The 19,920-nt window shown below is 53.6% G+C and overlaps 2 protein-coding genes across 10 annotated transcripts in view; both read left to right on the top strand.

Moving 5' to 3' along the window:
• The window catches only part of HS3ST6 (heparan sulfate-glucosamine 3-sulfotransferase 6), a 31,970-nt gene extending 16,328 nt beyond the window's left edge, over window positions 1–15,642 (top strand). The window contains exon 2 of the mRNA XM_065684854.1: window positions 14,785–15,642. Within this exon, the coding sequence (XP_065540926.1) occupies window positions 14,785–15,403 (619 nt within the window). The 3' untranslated portion in view covers window positions 15,404–15,642. The remainder of the gene's footprint in view (window positions 1–14,784) is intronic.
• A 2,181-nt stretch (window positions 15,643–17,823) lies between these two features.
• The window catches only part of MEIOB (meiosis specific with OB-fold), a 32,054-nt gene continuing 29,957 nt past the window's right edge, over window positions 17,824–19,920 (top strand). For 7 of the 9 annotated variants that reach the window (XM_065686608.1, XM_065686610.1, XM_065686607.1 and 4 more), the window contains exon 1: window positions 19,234–19,278. Coding sequence is in view for 1 of the 9 variants with exons in the window: in XM_065686614.1 (XP_065542686.1) it covers window positions 17,844–17,865 (22 nt within the window). In the remaining 8 variants the exon portion in view is untranslated. Of the gene's footprint in view, window positions 17,866–19,233; window positions 19,279–19,920 lie in introns of those variants that run through there. The other 2 variants (XM_065686614.1, XM_065686606.1) reach the window with 2 other exon arrangements.

Raw genomic sequence — 19,920 nt, 5'->3', positions numbered from 1 at the left:
CCCCTCCTCTACCAGGGCAAAACGGAGAGCAGCTTTCTGCTTCTGCCAGCTTCCGCACTTCAACCTCCACTGCTCCACCAGCCACCACCTTCTGAGAGCATAGGACTGTCTCAGGTATATACGATGGCACAGAATATCCAGGGAGCAAATAACCGAGTTTTGAATTTCTCATCCCTCTTTCCAAAGCTCTGAGCCTGGAGCTTTGCAGAAATGCCTTTCCTTGCTGCAGCTTCTCCATCCCACTTTTCCAGTCCCTCCTGTGCTGCAGAGGCACCATTTAGCCTGACCTGAGAGTCTTTTCCTCATCAGGAATAGACGCTGTAGCTCGAGACACGCTAACATCATGGGGCTGGGTGTGCTGGGATGCTGCTTGCTCATTTTGTTCCTTATGAAAAGGCAATTTGGGTACAAACCAGCAGCAGGAATGCATTTCTCTGTCTCCACAAAGCTGGACACCCAAATACCTTGGTACTGAGTAGGATGCGGGGAGCTTGAAGCCCACTAAAGCAATCTCCTTGCGGGCCTGGTGTGGATGGGGATGCTGGGTTTGGGCTGTGCTGGAGTTCCCTTCCCTGAGCCAAGGGCAGTGGTTGGGGTCCCAGCTCCTGCTCGGCCACAGCTTTTCTTGGAAATGTGCAAACTTCCTATTTTTGATCCTCGTCCTCCATCAAATCCGTCTGGAATTGGGCGCTGGGATCAGACATGGCTGGGGGAAGGCGGGCAGACAGCCGGGTGGACAGGCAGACAGACCGTGTGATTGCTTAAGCCACATTTCCTTAGGAAGCCAGGCTAAAAATAATCCCAATCCAGTCCTTTTCCCACAAACCGCCCCGGTTGCCACAAACCCATGCTTTTCCAGTGAAGAAATGTTTTGCTAGAGAATTCCCAATTGTTCCTGCTGGAAGGAGGGAGGACGGGAGCACTGATGCCAGGGTGAGAGACCTGAACCGGCCAGGCTGCGAGTGGAGCCTCTCCATCCCCTCCAGGGCCATGGGGCTGGAACCCCCCCCCCCCCCCCCCCATATCCTCTCAGCATTCCCGATGTCTCCTCATTCCCTTTCTCTGGAGCTGCAGAAGCAGATTTTGGGCTGTTTTTCCCAGGAAAGTGCGTAATCCACCCACATCTCCCTCCTCGGCGGGGGATTTCCTTCGCCTGGGGACCAGCTGCACCACAGCACAAGGGGATGGGATGGATGAGCTCTGCCCTGCTGGGTGCCCGGCAGCATCCCAGCATCCCGAAACCTTGTTGTCCAGACTTGGCTGGATTTCTGAGGCTTCTCCCTTATCTGCAGAGGAAACGGTTATTAGGTCCCGTGTGATGGGCTGCAGACGGGGAGCGAAGTCCTGCACACACATGGAAGTGGCTGAGCAGGTTGTCGGGGAGAGGAACCATTTGGCAGCGAGCTGCATGTCACACAGCTCCTCTCCCAGTTCCCTTTGCCTGGCTCCTGCACTGTACTGGGAGATGCCAAGGGATGGGCTGGCATGGAGCAGCTCGGGATGTGTGAGCGATGGCGATGGCTCACATCACCACGCTCCGGGGTGAAGCTCAGCTCTGCTCCTTGCCAGGAAACAGGGTTTTTTCTGATAGTACATAAAAAAAGGAGCTAAATTTGTTTCCCATCTCCCCCCGGGCTGTGTTACAAATCTGACACAGATGGGGATTCTTTGTGTTTCTGTGGAAAACTGGATGCATTTTCCATCCCAACAAGAGCAGCACGACAGCATCCGACCCGAGACAAACACCAAACACGCTGCAGTTCTGGTGTCTGTCACTGGGGCAGACGAGCTCCTCCAGCTCAGGGCCATCACACGTGCTTTGTGGACGGCCAGGAGCTGAGATGTGACCACTGCAAGGGGATTAGGTTGAGGTTTCCCCCTGTTATCTCCCCAAAGCTGAGGAGGGAGGCTACAAACTGCAGCACCACTGCACAAGCTGGGGGTTCGGGCTGATGGATGGATGCTGTTGTGATCTCTGCTTTGGGAAGGGGGTGGTTTGTTCTTCTGGGGGGCGTATGGGCACTCTCTGGGCTTTGCTTTCCAGCCACAGTGTGAAACCTCTCTCCTTCCATATGCAGTTATGGCTCTCTTGGCTGGGAAAGGTGGTGAGGAGGAGGCTGAGCATCTCTGGCTCCAGCCCTGCATCACTGCAGGCAGCTCTCCTGGTCAGGCACAACCATCACTTTCAGATGGGATAACTTTAGACTTCATCAACTGGACCTGATGATCTCGAAGATCTTTTCCAGCCCAGCTGATTCTGTGATTCTATGGTTCTAAGAGCTTGTGAGCATTCCTCTTCCTCCTGACCTGATCCAGATGTGGTCCTGGGGAGGCCCCTCAGCAATGAGGTGCTGTTGAAGGGGCTATAAGGATGCAAAGCAGGGCTTGGCCACTCTTTACTGTGCATGCAGATGTTTTGGACCACGTTTGCTTGGCAGCATCATCACAGAGTGTTGCGTATGCCCAGATCTCTGATAGACTGGCCAAGAGCTGCCAGGCCACACACTGAGAAGAGCAGACATAGAGATGCTGTATGCAACCATTGCTTTCAGATAGGTTAACCTGGAGGTAACTTGCTGCTCTGCAGAGCTGCTGCTGTTCCAGGCCACCAGGCAGCACACAGCCATGCCTCCTGCCAAGCTGGGTGGGCAGCAGCCCAGTGATCCCCTCCTTGAGCTGTCAAAGGCATCACAGCAGCAATGGGGAGATGGCAATGGCTGCATCCTGCCCATGGCTGGGGACCAAAGGGTCTATGCTGGTGGCATCGCTGCCTCAGCACATTCCTGCCCCTCCTGCCTCCCCCCGCCCCACTGCAGTGGGTCTGGGGCCACACGCATGTGGGACATCTGCTCCCTGCCCCACAGAGGGTCCCCATGCACCAGCCAAGAGCGGATGCTGCAGATGCTGCTCCTGTGCCAGCTCTTGAACCCAGCCCAGGCATCCTCCCTCGGGCCAAACCCTCTGGCTTGTGCATCACTTTGGGGCTGTTTCCTGAAGGTGCTGCTTGCTCAGAGCAGAGCTGGGCTGGTCCAGCGCCATGCAGAGAGGGCAGGATTGGCACTCCTGGCTCCTGTCCACCCTCCTGCTCCAACCCTGGATGGGTTTCCAGCACTGGAAGGTTTTGATGCTGCATCATGCGGGGTTCCCCCATGCAGGGCGGTGTGAGGGATGCTCCTGCAAGCTAAGGGTGGGATGAAGAGGTGGGTGAACCAGAACAGAGCAAGGCACCAGTTTGGTTCTCCTTATTTGGAGCGCTGGGGTGGCAAATGGGACATCCCATTCACTGCAGGACTGAAGCACGGAGTCACCAGTGCCTTTGGTGAGCATTAGGTTCCCAAATACCTTTGTGGATCCAGCCAAGAGAGCTTAAAACCATCAGTGGAAACTGTGCTGATGGATCCCCGCGGCTTCACTGCAGACCTCAGACCTGGCTCCAGTTCACGAGCAAGGACTGATTTATGTCTGCTTAGGTAGAAACGAGACAGATTTGGATGCGGTTCAGAATGACTCGTGCCTGGTTTGAAGCTGAAGCTTCGAGCAGGGCTCAGTGCTTGCTCCGCAGGGGAAAGCCAGGCTGGGGAAGTGTTTCTGCAGAAGCCTCCATGAACTGTATTTGGGAGTCTCACCCTGCTCTGGGTCAGCACACGGTGATGGGAGAGGCACTGCTCGAGGGCAAGGTTCTGGCTCTCTCCTTGCTCGGAGCATCTTTGGTTTCCAAGTCATCAGATTCACCTAGTGCCGTTGTAAACTGGATGTGGAAGGTGCTGTGGGCAGGAGTTACATTAAGATTGCTTTCCTTACAGCAGCTGAATTTGCTTGGTTTAAAACGTGAGTTGTGTCCGTACCTTTTACTGCTTGATTTATCTAATGGCGTAGGAGCTGGAATTCTCACACAGGGAAAATGGTGCTGGAGCAGGAGCTGAGCATCCCAGGGAGGGAGTTTTTCTTGGTCTCTTCTTCCAGTAGCATTTCTCACTGGCTGCCCGGTTTGGAGCCCCATCCATCTCTTCCTCCTCTCCAGATCCCCTCGTTCGTGTGTTAGACCCGATACCTGGTGGGTGTCAGGTAGTGCCAAGGTATACATCAAGCAGTGCTTGGGTGAACTGGTTCAGTGATGGGTTTGTGTGTTGGTCCATAGGGGTTTATGGCCAATTTATTACTCCAAAATGCATTAATTGCTTTCTAATGAGCATCCAAACCTCGCTGATGCCAGCAGGATCTGGTGGCCCTGGCGTGTGGCTTCCAATCCCAGTTCCAGAAAGTTCTAAATCCTCATTTGTGTCCATTTAGAAGGGGAGAAACTGTAGTAAAGACTTGAAAATGTCATGAGCCTGGGGGGAACTTCTCCATTCCCTGGAAGCTGTTGGGGGTCCCTGGCTCACCAGTGGGATGCTGAGCAGAAGGAGAGGATGGAGGAGGGCAAAGAGCACAGCAAAGGGCTCTCTCCTCCCCGGAGCACGTGCCATAGGGGCACAGGCAGCCCTGCGGCAGTGGCCTCGGAGCAGCCATCTGGAGCAGCCCGTTCCTTCCCCATGGCTCCACGAGGGCCGGGGCCGGGCCAGCCCCATACCGAGATCAAATAGACACAAGTACATGAAATTATTCATGGCTCTGGGGACGTGTCTCGATGCCTCGTCAGCATCTGCAAATCAAATCAAAGCAGCTGTCAATGCGCTGCCCAGGGGGAAGGGCTGGCTCTGGCAGACATGTGGATTCCTCCTTTCTTCCTTCCTCAGGAGGGATCCTGCTGCTCCTGCACCTGCGATGGGGCTGGCACCCGAGGGTTGGATGCGGGGCTCGTGCCCGTTGGGCTGCCTCTCGCCTTCAACCCATCATAGAGGCAAGGAGGGATGTCAGGGACCCTGTGCCATCAAGGGCAGGTCCTGCCGCCAGCACTGTGCCCTGGCTAATTGCCCTGGGCTAATTAGCTGGGAGTTTGCTGCTCAGGCCACCTTGTGGGCCATTATGGACCACCTGCAGCCATTGTCCCTGAGGACGTGGCTCTGCAGGGCAGCAAGAGGATGGATGCACTGGAAATGCTGGAGGATGTTCATGGAATGGTTTTGGACCTTGAAGCTCATCCAGTTCCAACCCCTGCCCCGGGCAGGGACCCCTTCCACTGGAGCAGCTTCCTCCAAGCCCCTGTGTCCAACCTGGCCTTGAGCACTGCCAGGGATGGGGCAGCCACAGCTTCTCTGGGTACCCTGTGCCAGCGCCTCAGCACTTAACCCAGCAGTGCTGTTCCCTGTGTGGGGTTAAGCCATGGGACAGAAAACCACCATCTCCCCATGCGCACAGAGATCCCTGGAGCACCCACACTGGATCTATCCACAGTTTGCCTGCATGGGGTGAGGTGGAGTGGGGAGGCTCGGAGAGGAGGTGGTCGGAGGGATGGTTGTTACACCCTTCGTGCCATGTGAGTGCAGTGCCGTGGGCAAACCAGCCCTGATGCTCTTGTGCTCCATCATTTGTCTTTAGGAGCTGCTCTTAACCAGGCTGGTTTTCCTTTTGCCCAACTGAGCACTACGAAAGGGAGGAACTCCCATTTCTGCTGGCCACATAACTTTAACACACACACACACACACCCCCGATTAGATTCTGTGGGCTTTTTATGTGCTTCCCATGCTCTCCTCCGCCTAGGTGGGAAACCAGGAATGATCAGCCCATTGCTGCAAGGGGATAATTTAGTGAAACCCAATACGTGTAATTTCTATTTGTGATTGAAAACAAAGACCTTGGACAGACTTCTGGTGATCCCAGGCATTGGTTTTCCTTTATTTTTTGAACCAGCAATAGCTTTTATGTCTGTACAGCCTACCATGTGCTGCTCCATAAGAAATAGCCATCAGAAGCACGTAAGTATGTGCTATGTATGTAATTGCGCTATGCTCACCCAGAGCACCCCAATAACCCTGGGGTTATCCCAGACCAAACCAGATGCAGAGTCCACAGCTTGGAGAGCAATTTGTCCTTATTTATGGGAGCATCCCATGGATCCCTGTTACCTGAGGTATTAAAACTGTCACCAGTGCCCATCCCCTGGTTGCAGAAGAGCATAATTTGTGTTCCCCTGTCCTCAGACAGAGTCAGGTCATAAAACACAAGATGCATGGGGAGGAGAGAGCGCATTTAAGAGGCTGATCCCGTTGAAAGGTGTAATAATCTCCTGGATTACTTGCTGGGGAAGCTGCGGGAAGATTTACAGCCTTGGAAAGGGATTATCAGCAGCCGCTGCTGCCAGCACATTTCTTCCTTTTCTTCTCCAAGAGGAAGGAAGCTTTTCATTGCATCCCTGCTGCTGGCGCCCGCCAGCGATGCTCCCCCCGCAGCCCAGCCACCACGTCAGTTCTCACAGCTTAGACGGGGACAGAAAGGAAGCCACGCGATGCCAGGTTTATCCTTATCTCCGCTCTCAGGTGCGAGAGGGAAGTTCAAGCCTGTGTTGGAATTATGCTGGTGTGAGCTTACACGTGACCAGCACCTTCCCTGCTCGGAGCCCCAGGGTGCTGAGCTGGTGGAGGGGGTCTGGTCTTGTTCCAAAGAGGAGGAATTGATCCAGGGCTCCAGGAGCATCTCACCAGGCCCCAGCTGCAGGAGCAGGCTTTGCCCGGATGGCACCAGGGCCAGATTTGCTGTGAGCCAAGCAGAAACCCTGACCCCAAGCATCCCTTGGGGACCAAACCCCAGTGTCTGCATCCCCCATCCCAGCAGGGCCAAACCGGTCCCCGGCTGAGAACAGAGAAGGAGGGAGCAGCATCCCGGGCTGGAGCCCAGGGCCACTCATGCACTGAGTTTGTGAGTCCTCTCCAGTGCTCCAACCCTATGTATGAGGGATGGGATGGGACGTGCAGGGGGGCTGGTTGTGTTTGATTCATCCCCCTGGCAGGGAGGTGGTGGGCCGGGGCAGCAAAGCCCTTTAATTGTGTGCAATGAAGGCTGACAGTGCCGAGGCGCAGCCTTTGAGAGGGGAACTGAACCTTTAATTCCTGAATAAATCATCTCCAGTCTGTTGCTCCTTCATCTGCAAGCTGTTTGAGCGCGGGTCCGTATTCACTGCTGGGAAGGGTCATTTGGAGATCAGAGCCCTCGGCTGACCCGGGTCACAGGCAAGACACCTGCCACAGGCTGTCCCCATGCCCCCGGGAATGCCGGGACTCAGGAATCAAAGGGACACAAGGGACTGCGCTGGTAGAAGAGGGTTTCTAATTGCTGCCAGGCAGACGTCCTTCATTCCAGAGGGATGGAGAGGGCTGAGCCCTGCCCTTGCCTTCCGTCAGCCCCGGTCCAGCATCCCAGCAAGGCTGGGTTTTGGGGATTCACGTCACTGTTCTGTTCCTCACTTGATTCCATTGGTGAGCAGGAGTCCCAGGGCGGCTGTGACTTTGTGCCTTGTTTCCAAGAGCAAAGAGAGACCCGAGTGGTGCCGGTGCTTCACAGAATCAGAATGGTTTGAGTTGAAGGGACTCTAAAGCTCATCCAGCTCCAACCCCTGCCACAGGCACGGACCCCTTCCACTGGAGCAGCTTGCTCCAAGCCCCCGTGTCCAACCTGGCCTTGAGCACTGCCAGGGATGGGGCAGCCACAGCTTCTCTGGGCACCCTGTGCCAGCGCCTCAGCACCCTCCCAGGGAAGAGCTTTTGCCTAAGAGCTCAGCTCAGTCTCCCCTCGGGCAGGTTCAAGCCATTCCCCTTGGCCTGTCCCTACAGGCCCTTGTCCCAAGCCCCTCTCCAGGTTCCCTGCAGCCCCTTTAGGCACTGGAGCTGCTCTCAGGTCTCCCCATAAGGAGTCTTCTCTTGTCCAGGCTGCCCCAGCCCAGCTCTCTCAGCCTGGCTCCAGAGCAGAGCTGCTCTGTGCCCTCCTCTGTACCCACCCCAACGGCTCCACCTCTGAACCCCATGGATGCTCTCAGAGGCCAAACACCCCCTTCCTCCAGTGCTGTCCCTCCCGAGCAGGGAAGGAGCAGCTCCCTTATTAACTCTGATTTCTGCTCCTCATAATCATATGCTGCTCTGTGCATTCACCGGGAGCCTTTTGGCCTTAATGACCCCACTGGAATAACCATGCAAAGAGAAAAACCTTCAGGGGCTTGAGCTGCCCATAATTGCAACCCCAGCCATAAACATGAGCACGATCGTGATGCAAATGACAGGCAGTGGAGAGGAGCGGGTCTGGGTCAGAGCAGGAGCAGGAAAGGGTGCAATGCCCTGTGCTGTTGGGGGGGGCCCAGCCTTTTTCCCACCTTTCTGCTGGCGCTGGGCACTTGGGGTGCACAGGGGCTGGGTGGCTTTACAGAAGGGTAAAGCAGTCAGTTCTTATCAGGGCTAAAAACTGGGTATCGGGTGGCTTGTGAAAGAGCCACTCCATTAGAAATGCTAATGCTGGCTCCAGCTTCTCCCCTTTCCCTTCTCCACATCAACCAGATCTTTATTCTAAGTTAAACACAAAGCTCTTCTGCTCCTGGCCCTTCCTGAACCGCCCCAACAGACCCTCCTGCTTTGCAGCCTATGTCTTTAGCAGGACAAAGCAGCTGATGAAGGGTCTGGGGTGCTTGGACCCCATAGGGAACAGCCGTGCCCAGTTGTACCACCCAACCCATCGCATCTTCCTTCTCCTCTGAGCTTCTTTTGCCACCTGAATCCCAGCCCAGGGACCTCATTCCCTGTGGTCTGGCAATAGGAGAGCTCTGGTTGCCTTGTGTTGGCTGGAGACCTTCCAGCCATGGCCTTAGCCAGAGGCTGCGTGGGGTCAGGAGGAGATGCTTGGGGATGCACAGGGATGCGCAGGGATGCTCCAGCTGGGAATGGGGCTGTGCAGTACCTGGCAAACCGCTGGGATGTTGCATGTACAAACCCTAATGAGGAGCAAAGGGCAGGGGGGTGCAAAGCAGCATTAATAAATGATCTTCCGTGTTGTTAATTGACGTGTCTCAGAGCCAGCCCATGGAGGAGCCGAGGCTTGGCTCCCCTTCCAGGCGCATCACAGGCTGTTCCTGCTAGCATTACCATATTCAGGTTTCCCTGCTTAAAGCCAATTAGCTCCTGGCCAGGCCTGATTGGGAAGCCCTGGCCTCATTTGCACGGGTTTGAATGGTGAAAGAAGCAAAACTAATGGAGACAGGTCTGGGAGGAAGCCGGGGGCTCTGCCTGGACCTGCTGCCACGGCCAAAGGGGCAGCAGGGAAGGAGACAGGGAATAGCACAGTAATTAGGGATAAAAAGGAACACGGCCTAATTTGCTCCTGGGCGGCTTGGTGGGGATTTCAGCCTTCCATGCCTTGTGCTGTGGTTCAACAGATGCCCTGGTGCTTCCTTTGGGAAGAGGAGGTGATGGAGGGGACCGGGGTGGGGGGTAAACCAGGCTACCCCCACATCTCCCACCCTGCTTTGGGGTCCAGCATCCCTTTGGCAGAGCGGCAAGCAGGGACACAAGGCTGGATTTATCCCTCTGGACATCCTATCCCCCTCGCTGCTTTCTCACCCCTTGCTTCCCAGCAAAGGTGCTGCTATTTTCCCTGCCTGGAAGGAAAAGGCCGGTATCTAAAAGCCTACACAACTGGTTCCAGTTTAACAACTTCATAGCTGTTGTGCAGCCACAAAGGCAGCCTTGTCCCGCTGGGTGAGATAAGCCTGTTGGGGCGATTCATATGCAGATCCGGGTGGTACCGGGTGTCTGCTGGGAGAGGATAAATCTGTCCCAAGCCTTGTCCCCCTCTCCTGGTTCCAAACTGTTTTACATTTACACAAAAAGGGTCCTGTCCCGCACTGAGCCCCGTCCCGGGCAGCCTCTCACCCTGCCTTGAGAGAGGAGGTGCCTTGGAACCGGGTGCTGGTGGGTGTCCCCTGCCCAGACAAGGCTGGGCTGCGCAAGCGGAGCTAAGCTGGGGCTGTCCTTGGCTGGTTTTGTCCCCTCATCACCCATCTCATTGCCTTGAAAGAGTCTCTTTGGTCCTGCAGAAAGCTCTCAACCATATCCCCTGCAGCAGAACCCCCCTGGCCTCTTGCTGGCTTTTGTTGGGGCTGGTTTTGTCAGCGCTTGGGGTGTTTAATAATAATGGAGAGGCTTTTCCCCCTCTTTTCTATTCCACTTTTAGTGATACCATAGAGCCTGCAAGCCCTGATCTGGATGACATCCGTCACCCTGTGGTTAACTGGGGTTTTGGGGCCTCTCTTCATACTCCCAATGATGCTGGTGTGTTTTGGGGGATGAATCACGGATTATCCCACATGCTAATACAGGTGGCTGCTAACAGGGATGCGCTTGGGCTGGAGACCTTATCAGTGAGGTTGTCCTCTGATGGGCACATCCACTACTGCATGCTCTCAGCTTGATGCTGGGAGGAGTTCTCCTTCATCTGCAACAAAATCATGCCAGAGTCAAGGAATCCTGAACCGATTGACCCTGGAAAGTTTTGTCATCCCAATTTTTGGAAGTTTGCTTCAATTATTGATTATTTCATGCAGCTCTCTGCATTTTCATCAGGGCTGTAAGATACTGCACCTTGCTACCTCTGCAGAAGAGGTAATTCATCTAAATGAGGGCCCCTGGGAGCACAGCAAATCTTCAAATGCCCACTGATTATAATAGAGGGAATGTCCTGGAGAACTCCAGAATCCCTGGGATTGCATCTGGGTTGGAAGCAATAAGGGGATGCTACAGACTTGCTGGCTCAGCCCTCGGTGCATGGCCGCAGCAGCCAGTGCAGAGCAGGAGGTGACCACAGCCTGGAGGATGGGAGGAGGATGAGGAGGGTTCACCCTGGGTGCATTGAAAGGAAAACTTGGTCAAACGATGTGTAAATTTAGACATTTTCCATCCCTCTCTGTGCATTTGCTGTTTTCTTTCAAGTGTTGGATATCTCTGTAGGAAACCCCACCTCCGATGCCTCTCAAATAGTCATTTTACTGCTTATTAAAATTGAAATGGATCAGCTTAATAGGAAGGTAAAAGAGTTTTATCCTTCCTCTGGGGCACATGGAGCACACATTGAAGTACACTTCACCTCCAGGGTTTCTGAGGTGCCCCCCCACTGCAGTGTCATGCACCTGTAGGTGATGCTCAGCATTCCCAATGCATTCTCTTAAGAATTAAGTGAATTTAATCACAGTTTCCAATGCTAAAGTGGGGCCTGCAGCAGCCCGGCCTGCTCTTTGCCAGTTTAAGGCAGATCTGGAGGGAGACAGGGGTCATCAATAATTAACTGGGGTCATTTAGGGGGAAGTATTAAGGAGTTAATGAAAATGTGAACTACTGCAATTATCTTGCAAGTGGCTGGGAGTGACTGAGCTGCTGGGGAAGAGGAGGTGTTGCACAAGAACTGCTGGGAGGCTGCTGCTGTGATGTGGTACTGGGGTGATGCTGGGATCCAGTTCCTCTGGTGGGTGGCGGTGGAGTTATCCAAGAGTTTAAACCAGAACCTATCTGAGGGTCCATGTAAGCACTGGTTTGCAGAGCTTATGGCTCTGATGGACCAGCCTTGGGGTCCATGGGATATCACTGCCCTATTGCTGTCCCTGGTTGGGGACGTGAGGCTGTGTTAGTGGGGAGGAAGGTCTCTGCACCCCATCACAGCTCACAGGCACAGGAACTGCCCACTGCAGCTCCAGCAGAGTTGGGAATCCCTGCCCCACCATGGGCTTTTATTAAAGATTCTGTTTTAATGACATTTTAATTAAGCCAAGGATGCTGTGGTTTGCTTAAATTACAGTAGGTGCAGTTGGTGTGTGCTGAGAAGCCCTTGGTCAGCAGGATGAGGGCAGGGAAGATGCTGGTACTGATGGCTGCAGCATTGCCTGTGATGAGGGGGAACCAGGGGGCCCCTCCACCCACCCACAGACCCCCTAGTAATGGTCCTAGCACCATGGGGCTCACCGTGGCCCTTGTCCCTCTGCAATAAGGAACAGGCAGGGTGAAATGGCTCTTACTGACCCTTTTACTGAGGCATCTGGCTCCCATCGCTCTGGTTTATGTCCTAGGGAACACCGTGATGGCAACGGCAGCAAACCCAAACCATCGCCTTGTACCAAAGCTGGGTACAGCCTTGCATTCCTGAGCTCGGGTACAACCAGTGCTGGGCTGTGGAGCACAGCTTGAGGAAAAGCAGTTTCATGTGGACTCTCAGGGACCCCAAATCACGTCATCCCAAGGGCTTGCTAGTAAACGTTTTATTGCAAGGAGCTGTTTTGCTGTGCGGAAATCCCAGTGTTACACAATGCTCGAGTCACAGAATAGAAAAGGTTGGAAAAGGTTGGAAAGGACCAGGGAAGCGCTGCAGAAATTCCTCAACAAACCACCCAGAGGAGATGCCTGGAGCAGCTGGCAACCCCCATGCCAGGTTTCTTGGTGTATTTAGTGTTAAACACACTTCGCTGGCATGGAAGCCCAAGCAGCAGGCTGGAGAGGTGCTAGGAGCTGTGTTCAGAGATGTCCTGTTGGGTTTGCTTTGCTCCTGGCAGAGGACAGGGCTGTAAGTGTCTGATCCAGGTTTGGGAAGGTGCTTCCCAGTAAGAATCATAGAATCATGGAATGGTTTGGGTTGAAGGGACCTTAAAACTCATCCAGCTCCAACCCCCTGCCACAGGCAGGAACACCTTCCACTGGAGCAGCTTGCTCCAAGCCCCATCCAACCTGGCCTTGAGCACTTTCAGTCAGTGCCTCTGTGAGCACAGTTATGTGGGACAGTGAGGAAAGGTGCTGGAAAGGTTGGGAAAACACCTTTGCTGCCCTGGGATGCATGTACCCCGCAGGGCATCTCGCTTGCCTGGGCATCACAGGATCCAGGGATCAGAAATGGCTCTGAAAACAGTGGCACTGCCCAAAAACATAGAGGGGAAAAGGAGGTGGGAAAGCCACAAGTGGCTTTTGCCTCTTGTCTGGGGGAGGGAGCTGTGCGGGGCCCAGCAAATGCTTTTAATAAAGTGTTCTTTCCTGCGTCCAGGGGAAAAATCCCAGAAACCTCAAGCCTTTTCCCATTACATAAGGAACAGATGGGGCTGGGCAGAGCCTTGGCTTCCCCACAGCTCAGCCCCGGCTGCAGCGTGGCCGGTCCCCTCCTGCTCTGGGATGGAGCATGGGATGGGGACCACTAAAAGCCCCTGTGCTGCTGCCAAGTGCTGGCCCTGCTGTGGGACCCAGGTGGGAAGGTCCACCCTCATCCTCATCCTCATCCTCATCCTCATCCTCCTGCTCTGCCACCATTCCCTAAACAGGGTTTTGGAGCAATCCCTGCCCTTTGTGGGTCAGGTTGGCCTTGAATAAGCATCATTAAGCCCCTGCCTGGGTGAGGGAGAGGGATGCATGGGTCAGGAGGATGCTCCTCTCCTCTCCTGTAAGCCATAAGGGACACAGGCTGGAGCAGCCCCAGTGGGCACCTTGTGTTTTAAAACCAGATTTCTTCCAAGTTGAGGCAAACTGGAATAACCTTGTAGGAAACAGTGTCCAGTCCCAGCTCTCTCCTTTAGGTCAAGTGAAACATCTGAGTTAGACTTGATTTTTATTGGCTTAATTTTAACATAAAATCCCAGACTGGTTTGGGTTGAGAGGGACCTTAAAGCTCATCCAGCTCCAACCCCTGCCATGGGCAGGGACACCTTCCACTAGAGCAGGGTGCTCCAAGCCCCATCCAACCTGGCCTTGTCACAGTTAATATCCTCCTATCATCCCTTCGGGTATAGAACCACTTGTGTTGGACCCCTGTGTGTTTGCTGCCTGTACAAGTGATCTTGGGCCAGGACAGTGGGTGTTTGCTGGCTGGATGAATGCAGGCATTTAGACAGCAGCTCCTTCACAAGCCATGTCATCACTTGGTGCCTCTGTTTCCCGTTGTAAACCAGCCCTTGCCTGCTGGGTTAAGTACTCTGCCATCTGCTAACTAAAGTCCCAGCTAGGAGCAGAAACCCACGCTTATTTTTTCTATGTATTATGTATATTTGAGCAACCTGCTCTGGTGGAAGGTGCCCCTGCCCATGAAGGGCTCTGGGGCAGGTGCCTGTGTTGGCGACAACAGGGACCTGTTCTGCAGCCCCTGGCTCTCCTCATGGCTGGGTAATTTCTCCGGCAATTAACGCCTCATTAAAGTGCAGGAGGGAACAATCAGGGCAGTGAGCTCTACCCAGCACAATGCTGGGCCCTGAGAGGGTTTTCTGCCTCTTTGTAAAGAAGGAAACAGTCTTTTTCTGGCCTTAACTGCTTGCTGGCTGGAGGCAAAGGAGTTGGGAGCCCTGGTGGGCATCTCCATCCCCATCTCTCACTTCGGCTTAGCCTGAGGATGCACACCCCATAGTGAGATCTTCCTCTTTTCAACCCGATGTGACAAGTTGGCACCTCTGGGACATGATGGAACAGGATGAAACCAGCCCTGTCCCAAAACCTGTGTGTAACTCACTGGGGTGAGGAGGAAGAAGCAGGAGGGATTTCCAGGGTTAGGAAGGAGGTTGATGGGGACCGACTGCCTGCAAATGCCCTCTGGATGGTGCTGCTGGAGGGGCAGTGACAGGGAGACCCTTGCTGGGGACAGACCCTGGTGGGGAGGCTGAGACAAGGTGAGCAGAAAGGAGAGAGCCAGGTATGGGGGCTCCTCAAAGGCTTTTGAAGATGAGGAGATGACTGATGGGATGTGACAAGGCAGTGCTGCTGACTGGCAGGAGGGGAAGGAGAGAGGTGGTTGTGATTGGAGACCCTTGGTCATTCCTAGCTGCCTTTTGGGGCTTGCTCCTGTTTGTTCCCATCAGAGCATCACATCAGAGCATCTGTGCCTTGAGCCCTGACCAGGTCCCTTTCTCTCCCCAGGAGCCTGATGCCGCGCACACTGGAGGGGCAGATCACCATGGAGAAGACCCCCAGCTACTTTGTCACCAAGGAGGCTCCTCGGCGCATCTACAACATGTCCCGGGACACGAAGCTGATCGTGGTGGTGCGGAACCCGGTCACCCGCGCCATCTCGGACTACACACAGACACTCTCCAAAAACCCCACCATCCCCAGCTTCCAGGCCCTGGCCTTCAAAAACATCAGCACAGGACTGATCGACACCAGCTGGAGCGCGGTGAGGATCGGGATCTACGCCAAGCACCTGGATAACTGGCTCCAGTACTTCCCCCTCTCCAAGTTCCTCTTTGTCAGTGGGGAGAGGCTCGTCAGCGACCCGGCCGGGGAGATGGGCCGTGTCCAGGACTTCCTGGGTCTCAAGAGGGTGGTGACAGACAAACACTTCTATTTTAACGAGACCAAGGGCTTTCCTTGCCTGAAGAAGCCAGAGGGCAGCAGCAAGCCCCGCTGCCTGGGGAAATCCAAGGGGCGGCCGCATCCCAAAATCGACGTGCAGGTGGTCCAGCGCCTGCGGGAGTTTTACAGACCCTTCAACATGAAGTTTTATCAGATGACAGGGCAGGACTTTGGCTGGGACTGAGCCATCCGTAGGGCAGCCTGCTGTGGTGGGACCTGGTCTGCTCAGCGGCGTGGAGAGCCAGGACCACAGTCCAGGGATGCTCGTGGCTGCTGTGGTCCAGGGATGCCCATGGCCACCCCACCAGCAACCACCTCCCTTTGTTCTAATTTATATTGGACCTTTTCTGGGGAGAAATGGACCCTTCTGGAGTAGAGAGAAATATTTAAAGAATAAAACCACAGATGCCCCCCTCTCCCCTCCCCGACCAGATTAAATATTCTTCCATATAAATCGTGCTCATCTCTATTAACTGTGACCATTCTGGCTGGCGAGTGGGAGCATGTAAGTGTGTGGATGGGGGTATGTGTGTGTGTGGGGATGACACCTCTGCCATCCACAATAGAAGCTTTGGGAAGCAGTTGAGCTCTGGGGCATGTGGGGCAGTGGGTGAGGCTGGCCGAGGGGCAGACCCCACGTGTGGGGTACGTTTTGCAGACAGAAAACAGTCTGCAGGAGTTTCCTTTAGTTAAGAAAAGCAATTAGAGGCAGTAGATTTGAACAAATGCCAGGTCTGGGTTTAGGGGGAGACCTTGCATAGGGAGAGGGAGTTGTATATCACATACCTTCTTATGTTCCTGGAGTAACCCAGATGATAAAGCAGGGCATTTCTAACCCTGAGGATGAAATTCCCTGCTTCCCTCTAATTCACCCAAGCAAAGCAGGCAAAACCCCAGTCTCTGACCTTTCAGTTCAATAATCACAATAGATTTTGAAACCTGCAGCCATAGAAGAGCCAACATGAGAGGCTGCAGAAATTAGTTTAATCTGAGTTAACTACTTTTCCCCTAATTAAAGATGGGGAAAACATTTAATTAACTCTAATATCTTATTAGTGACTTGTATTTGTCTCTTTAATGAGCTAATTACATGTTTTCAAGGGCCCTCAGGCTCTGTATTGTTCACAAATACACTTTGGCTGTGGTTTCTTCCATCCAGCAGCATCCCAAAGCAGACATCCCAAAGCAGACATCCCAAAGCTAGCCATCCAACCAGGCCTGTCCTGCCAGGTGTGCTATCACCTCCCCTCCTTGCTGTTGCTGTCATGGGTGATGGAGATGGTGGGTACCACTTCTCCCAGGATGCACAACAGGCACCAGCCCCTTTCCTTCCAGCTCCAGGGTGGTTTTACACCTGCACAAGTGTGCTTTATCCCACACAGCTTTCCCTGCTCCCATGTCCCTCCTTTGTACCCCTTGGAGGTGACACGTTTTCTGTATTGATGTTCCAGGCTATAGCTGAATTTGAACACATTTGTTCTATTCATCCCCCAGGACAAGTGATGTGCAGGGATGGGCTTAACACGATGTTGGAGTTAAATGCAAACAGTTGCTTGTTTCAGAGCATCATGGTGTTGGTCTATGTGCGTGTGAGGGGCACAGGGACAGACAGAGATGCCACCACTGTGGTGCCAGCGCCTGGGGTCTTTACGGCTAGTGTTAAGAAACTGGGATATTATAAAGGAATAATAAGGGATGAAATCAGGGCTGTTTCTGCTGATTGGAGACCCCAGAGCCCTCTAAGTGATGCAGGGTGGGCTCAGCAGCCCATGCCCATTGCAGGGTCCCCCTGGGACTGTGAGTGCCCAGGCCATGGACCCGCTGGGGGCTGGATGTGGAGCGGCTGGAGCCCGTTGTCCCCAGCACTGGCAGCTCCGCATGATGGACTGCGCTCAGCTTGTTTAGGTTTTGTTTCCAGCCACGACATTCGACCAAATTATTCCCCACCAAGGGCTTTAAAGTTTCCCAAGTGCCTGTGAAAGCCTGGAAGCGCTGATAGTGATCCTATTTCTCAGCTGAGTGACTGCATTCAGCCCCAGCCATATTGATATGCAAAACGTTAAGGGTCCCGGCTCTAAAGATGGTTTCTGTCTGCCCTGTGAAAGGGACCCATACTTTTTTAAAGCCCGGGCCTTTCTAAAGCTGCACAATACCATATAGACTATGCCATTTAAAGCATCTGAAGCGACCCAAAATGTATTGAAAGCTTGCTTTGCAGTCTCATTAAGACTACTCAATAGGTTCTGGCAAATACGGTGCCGGGGCTGACCGCACGTATTAAGACTTTTGAAGTGTTACACAAACCCCCTGCTTAAACTAATTGCTGCCCCGCAGCTCATGAGGTCAAGTATTTGTATTCATTGCCTCCGAGAGGAGCCACTTATGGGTCTGTCCAGGTGAAGTCTGCACTTCATTAGATGAAGACAATAAAAGCGGCTTGGGGTAGGAAGGAGGAAGATGAAATCTCCAGGCTCTTCCTCTGAGATCCAGCACAGGGCTGTGTTCCTGTGTCCACCATGGCAGAGTTTTGGGTTGTTTCTGGTGCTTTCAAGAGGACTGATGTGCTTCCAACCAGAGGAAGGGTGGGCATTGCTGGAGCAGTGGTGGTTTGAAGCTCCACTGAGATGCTTTGGTCCCCATGGTCAGGTAGGTTCCCTTCACCAGCCCAAGTGGTATCCCGCAGTGTGCTAGTACATCTTGTGTTCCTCATGTCTATGCAGAGCAAAAGCCACCGTTGCCATCACTGCCTCATCCACCTAATAAAACCCCTAGATTCAGGAAAAATCAGCAACTGATGTACTGAAGGTGTCAGTGGCGGCACCACACAGCTCTTGTGCCATCTCACTGAGGACTACCAAGGAAAAGAAACTGCCTCTTTATTGTAGGTTCTTCGATGGAGCATATTTGGGACCCCTTTCCCTGATAACAGGCAGTGGGCCCATAGGGAAACCTAAGCTGAACTCCCCTTTGCAGTGGCTTTTGTATTCATCAGTGTCAGCCTACGGACCCCAGCTTTGGGGCTGCTGCTGCTGGGTGCGGGCAGGATTTGGGAGTCTCACCCCAGTACATGGGAGCTGTTATAGGGACAGGAATTGTTCTGAAACACCCCCAGAGGCTCAGGGACAGGCATCACCCTGTGTCTTTCTGCACGAGGAAATAAAGTTCTAAACAGATGATGCTGAGATGTGCCTGCGAGTGCTGGGGAGGGGACATGGTCCCATATGGATGCTTTTAGGTCTTTCTTATTGTATCTACCTTAGATTGATAGGAATCCCAAACCTGGAAGGTGATATTTACACCCAGGCTGCTGGGAATGTGCTTAAAAGTCAGGTGAGCACCCAATCCACTGGTGCTTCCCTGGGGAAGTGTTCTTAAAGGAGCTTCCAAGAGTTTGGGCACTGGTGTGCCCACATCTGCTTGCTCAGAGGACAATGGCAAGATGCCTTTGGGGCACCAGGATACGTGGGGGAAGTGCCTGAGGATGATGGAGACCCAGCGTTGCTGCCAAGTGTGGAATGAAGTTTTCATCCCCATCTCAGTTAACCAAAGTTTCCATTTCTAACCCTATTCTTGTTGTGAGAATCCAGCTATCCAAAACCTTGTGGTTCCTGTGCCCTGGGCCTCCCTTTCCATAAGCCAGGAAGAGCAGCTTTGTAAGAGCTTTCCAAAGCTTTTATTTACTCCTTTTTCTTTTATACCAAATTTAGGACAGAAGGGAAAGAACAAACATAGGAGGGGAGAAAAAAAGGTCCAAAAGGAAGACATTAAACCTCCCCTGCCTCTGTTTAGGTCTGCAGGAGAGCAGCAGGGCTGATTTGCAATTACACATTTCATCTTAAAGTGCTTTGGAACGTTTTAGAACCAGGGGAAGCCAAGTTTGCCCTGGAAACATCCCATCCATCCCCATTTGCTGCCTGCTGCGGTGTCCTCAGGTGGGGCTCATGCTGCTGGGGTGTGTGGGACACCTGCAGGCTATAAATGCAGGGAGATGGGAGGCTAAATCATTCCTGGAGTTCTGGGTGTTGAGTGCTGTCCTGGTCTGGGAGCAGGAGCTGGCTGGTAAGGGGATGTGGGGGTACTGCTGGGGATGTCGGGCATCCATTGTGCTGTTTGTGGGTGCTATAGGGCCAGTCTGGGATGGAGCACTGTGGTTGTGTGCAGTGGTGCTCAGAGAGTGTCTGTGGCTGCTGGAGCACCTCAAGGTATCTGGTATTTGTGCCTGGGGGGGCCAAGAGGAGCTTTGTCTGTCCCATGGTGCAATAATGCTTCTTCCCAGGGTCACTGGTCCTTCTCTGGTATGTGATGGTGGCCTTCAGGACACTGCTGCGCTTCCCAGTGATAACCTGCAAATCCTTGCTTATCCAATGCTTGAGGATGCCCAGAGCCATGGTGCTTCTTGCCTCAGGGTGCCCTGTGGCTGCCTTGCTTCCAGCCAGCACAGAGGAGAGAGCCCTTGTGAGGGACATGAGTGCCTTCTTGCAGTGTCCTGCCTTCCCATCAAGCCCTTTGGCACCGTGCACAGGCCTTGAGCAGCACCATCTCCATTGGCTTCTGCTCTGATTCCCATCTCCATACAAAACATAACTGCCATATTCCCCAATAGACAAGAAAATGCCCACACTGAGGGAGAGGCTGCTGTAATTGCAACCATGTGCCCAGTGGTGGCTTCCAAGTCATGTAGAGCATGGGCTGGATCCCACA

The sequence above is a fragment of the Lathamus discolor genome, chromosome 6, assembly GCF_037157495.1.
Source record: "Lathamus discolor isolate bLatDis1 chromosome 6, bLatDis1.hap1, whole genome shotgun sequence".
Lineage (NCBI taxonomy): Eukaryota > Metazoa > Chordata > Aves > Psittaciformes > Psittacidae > Lathamus > Lathamus discolor.
Note: the sequence above shows the minus strand (reverse complement) of the source record. Positions and strands in the feature narration are given on the sequence as shown.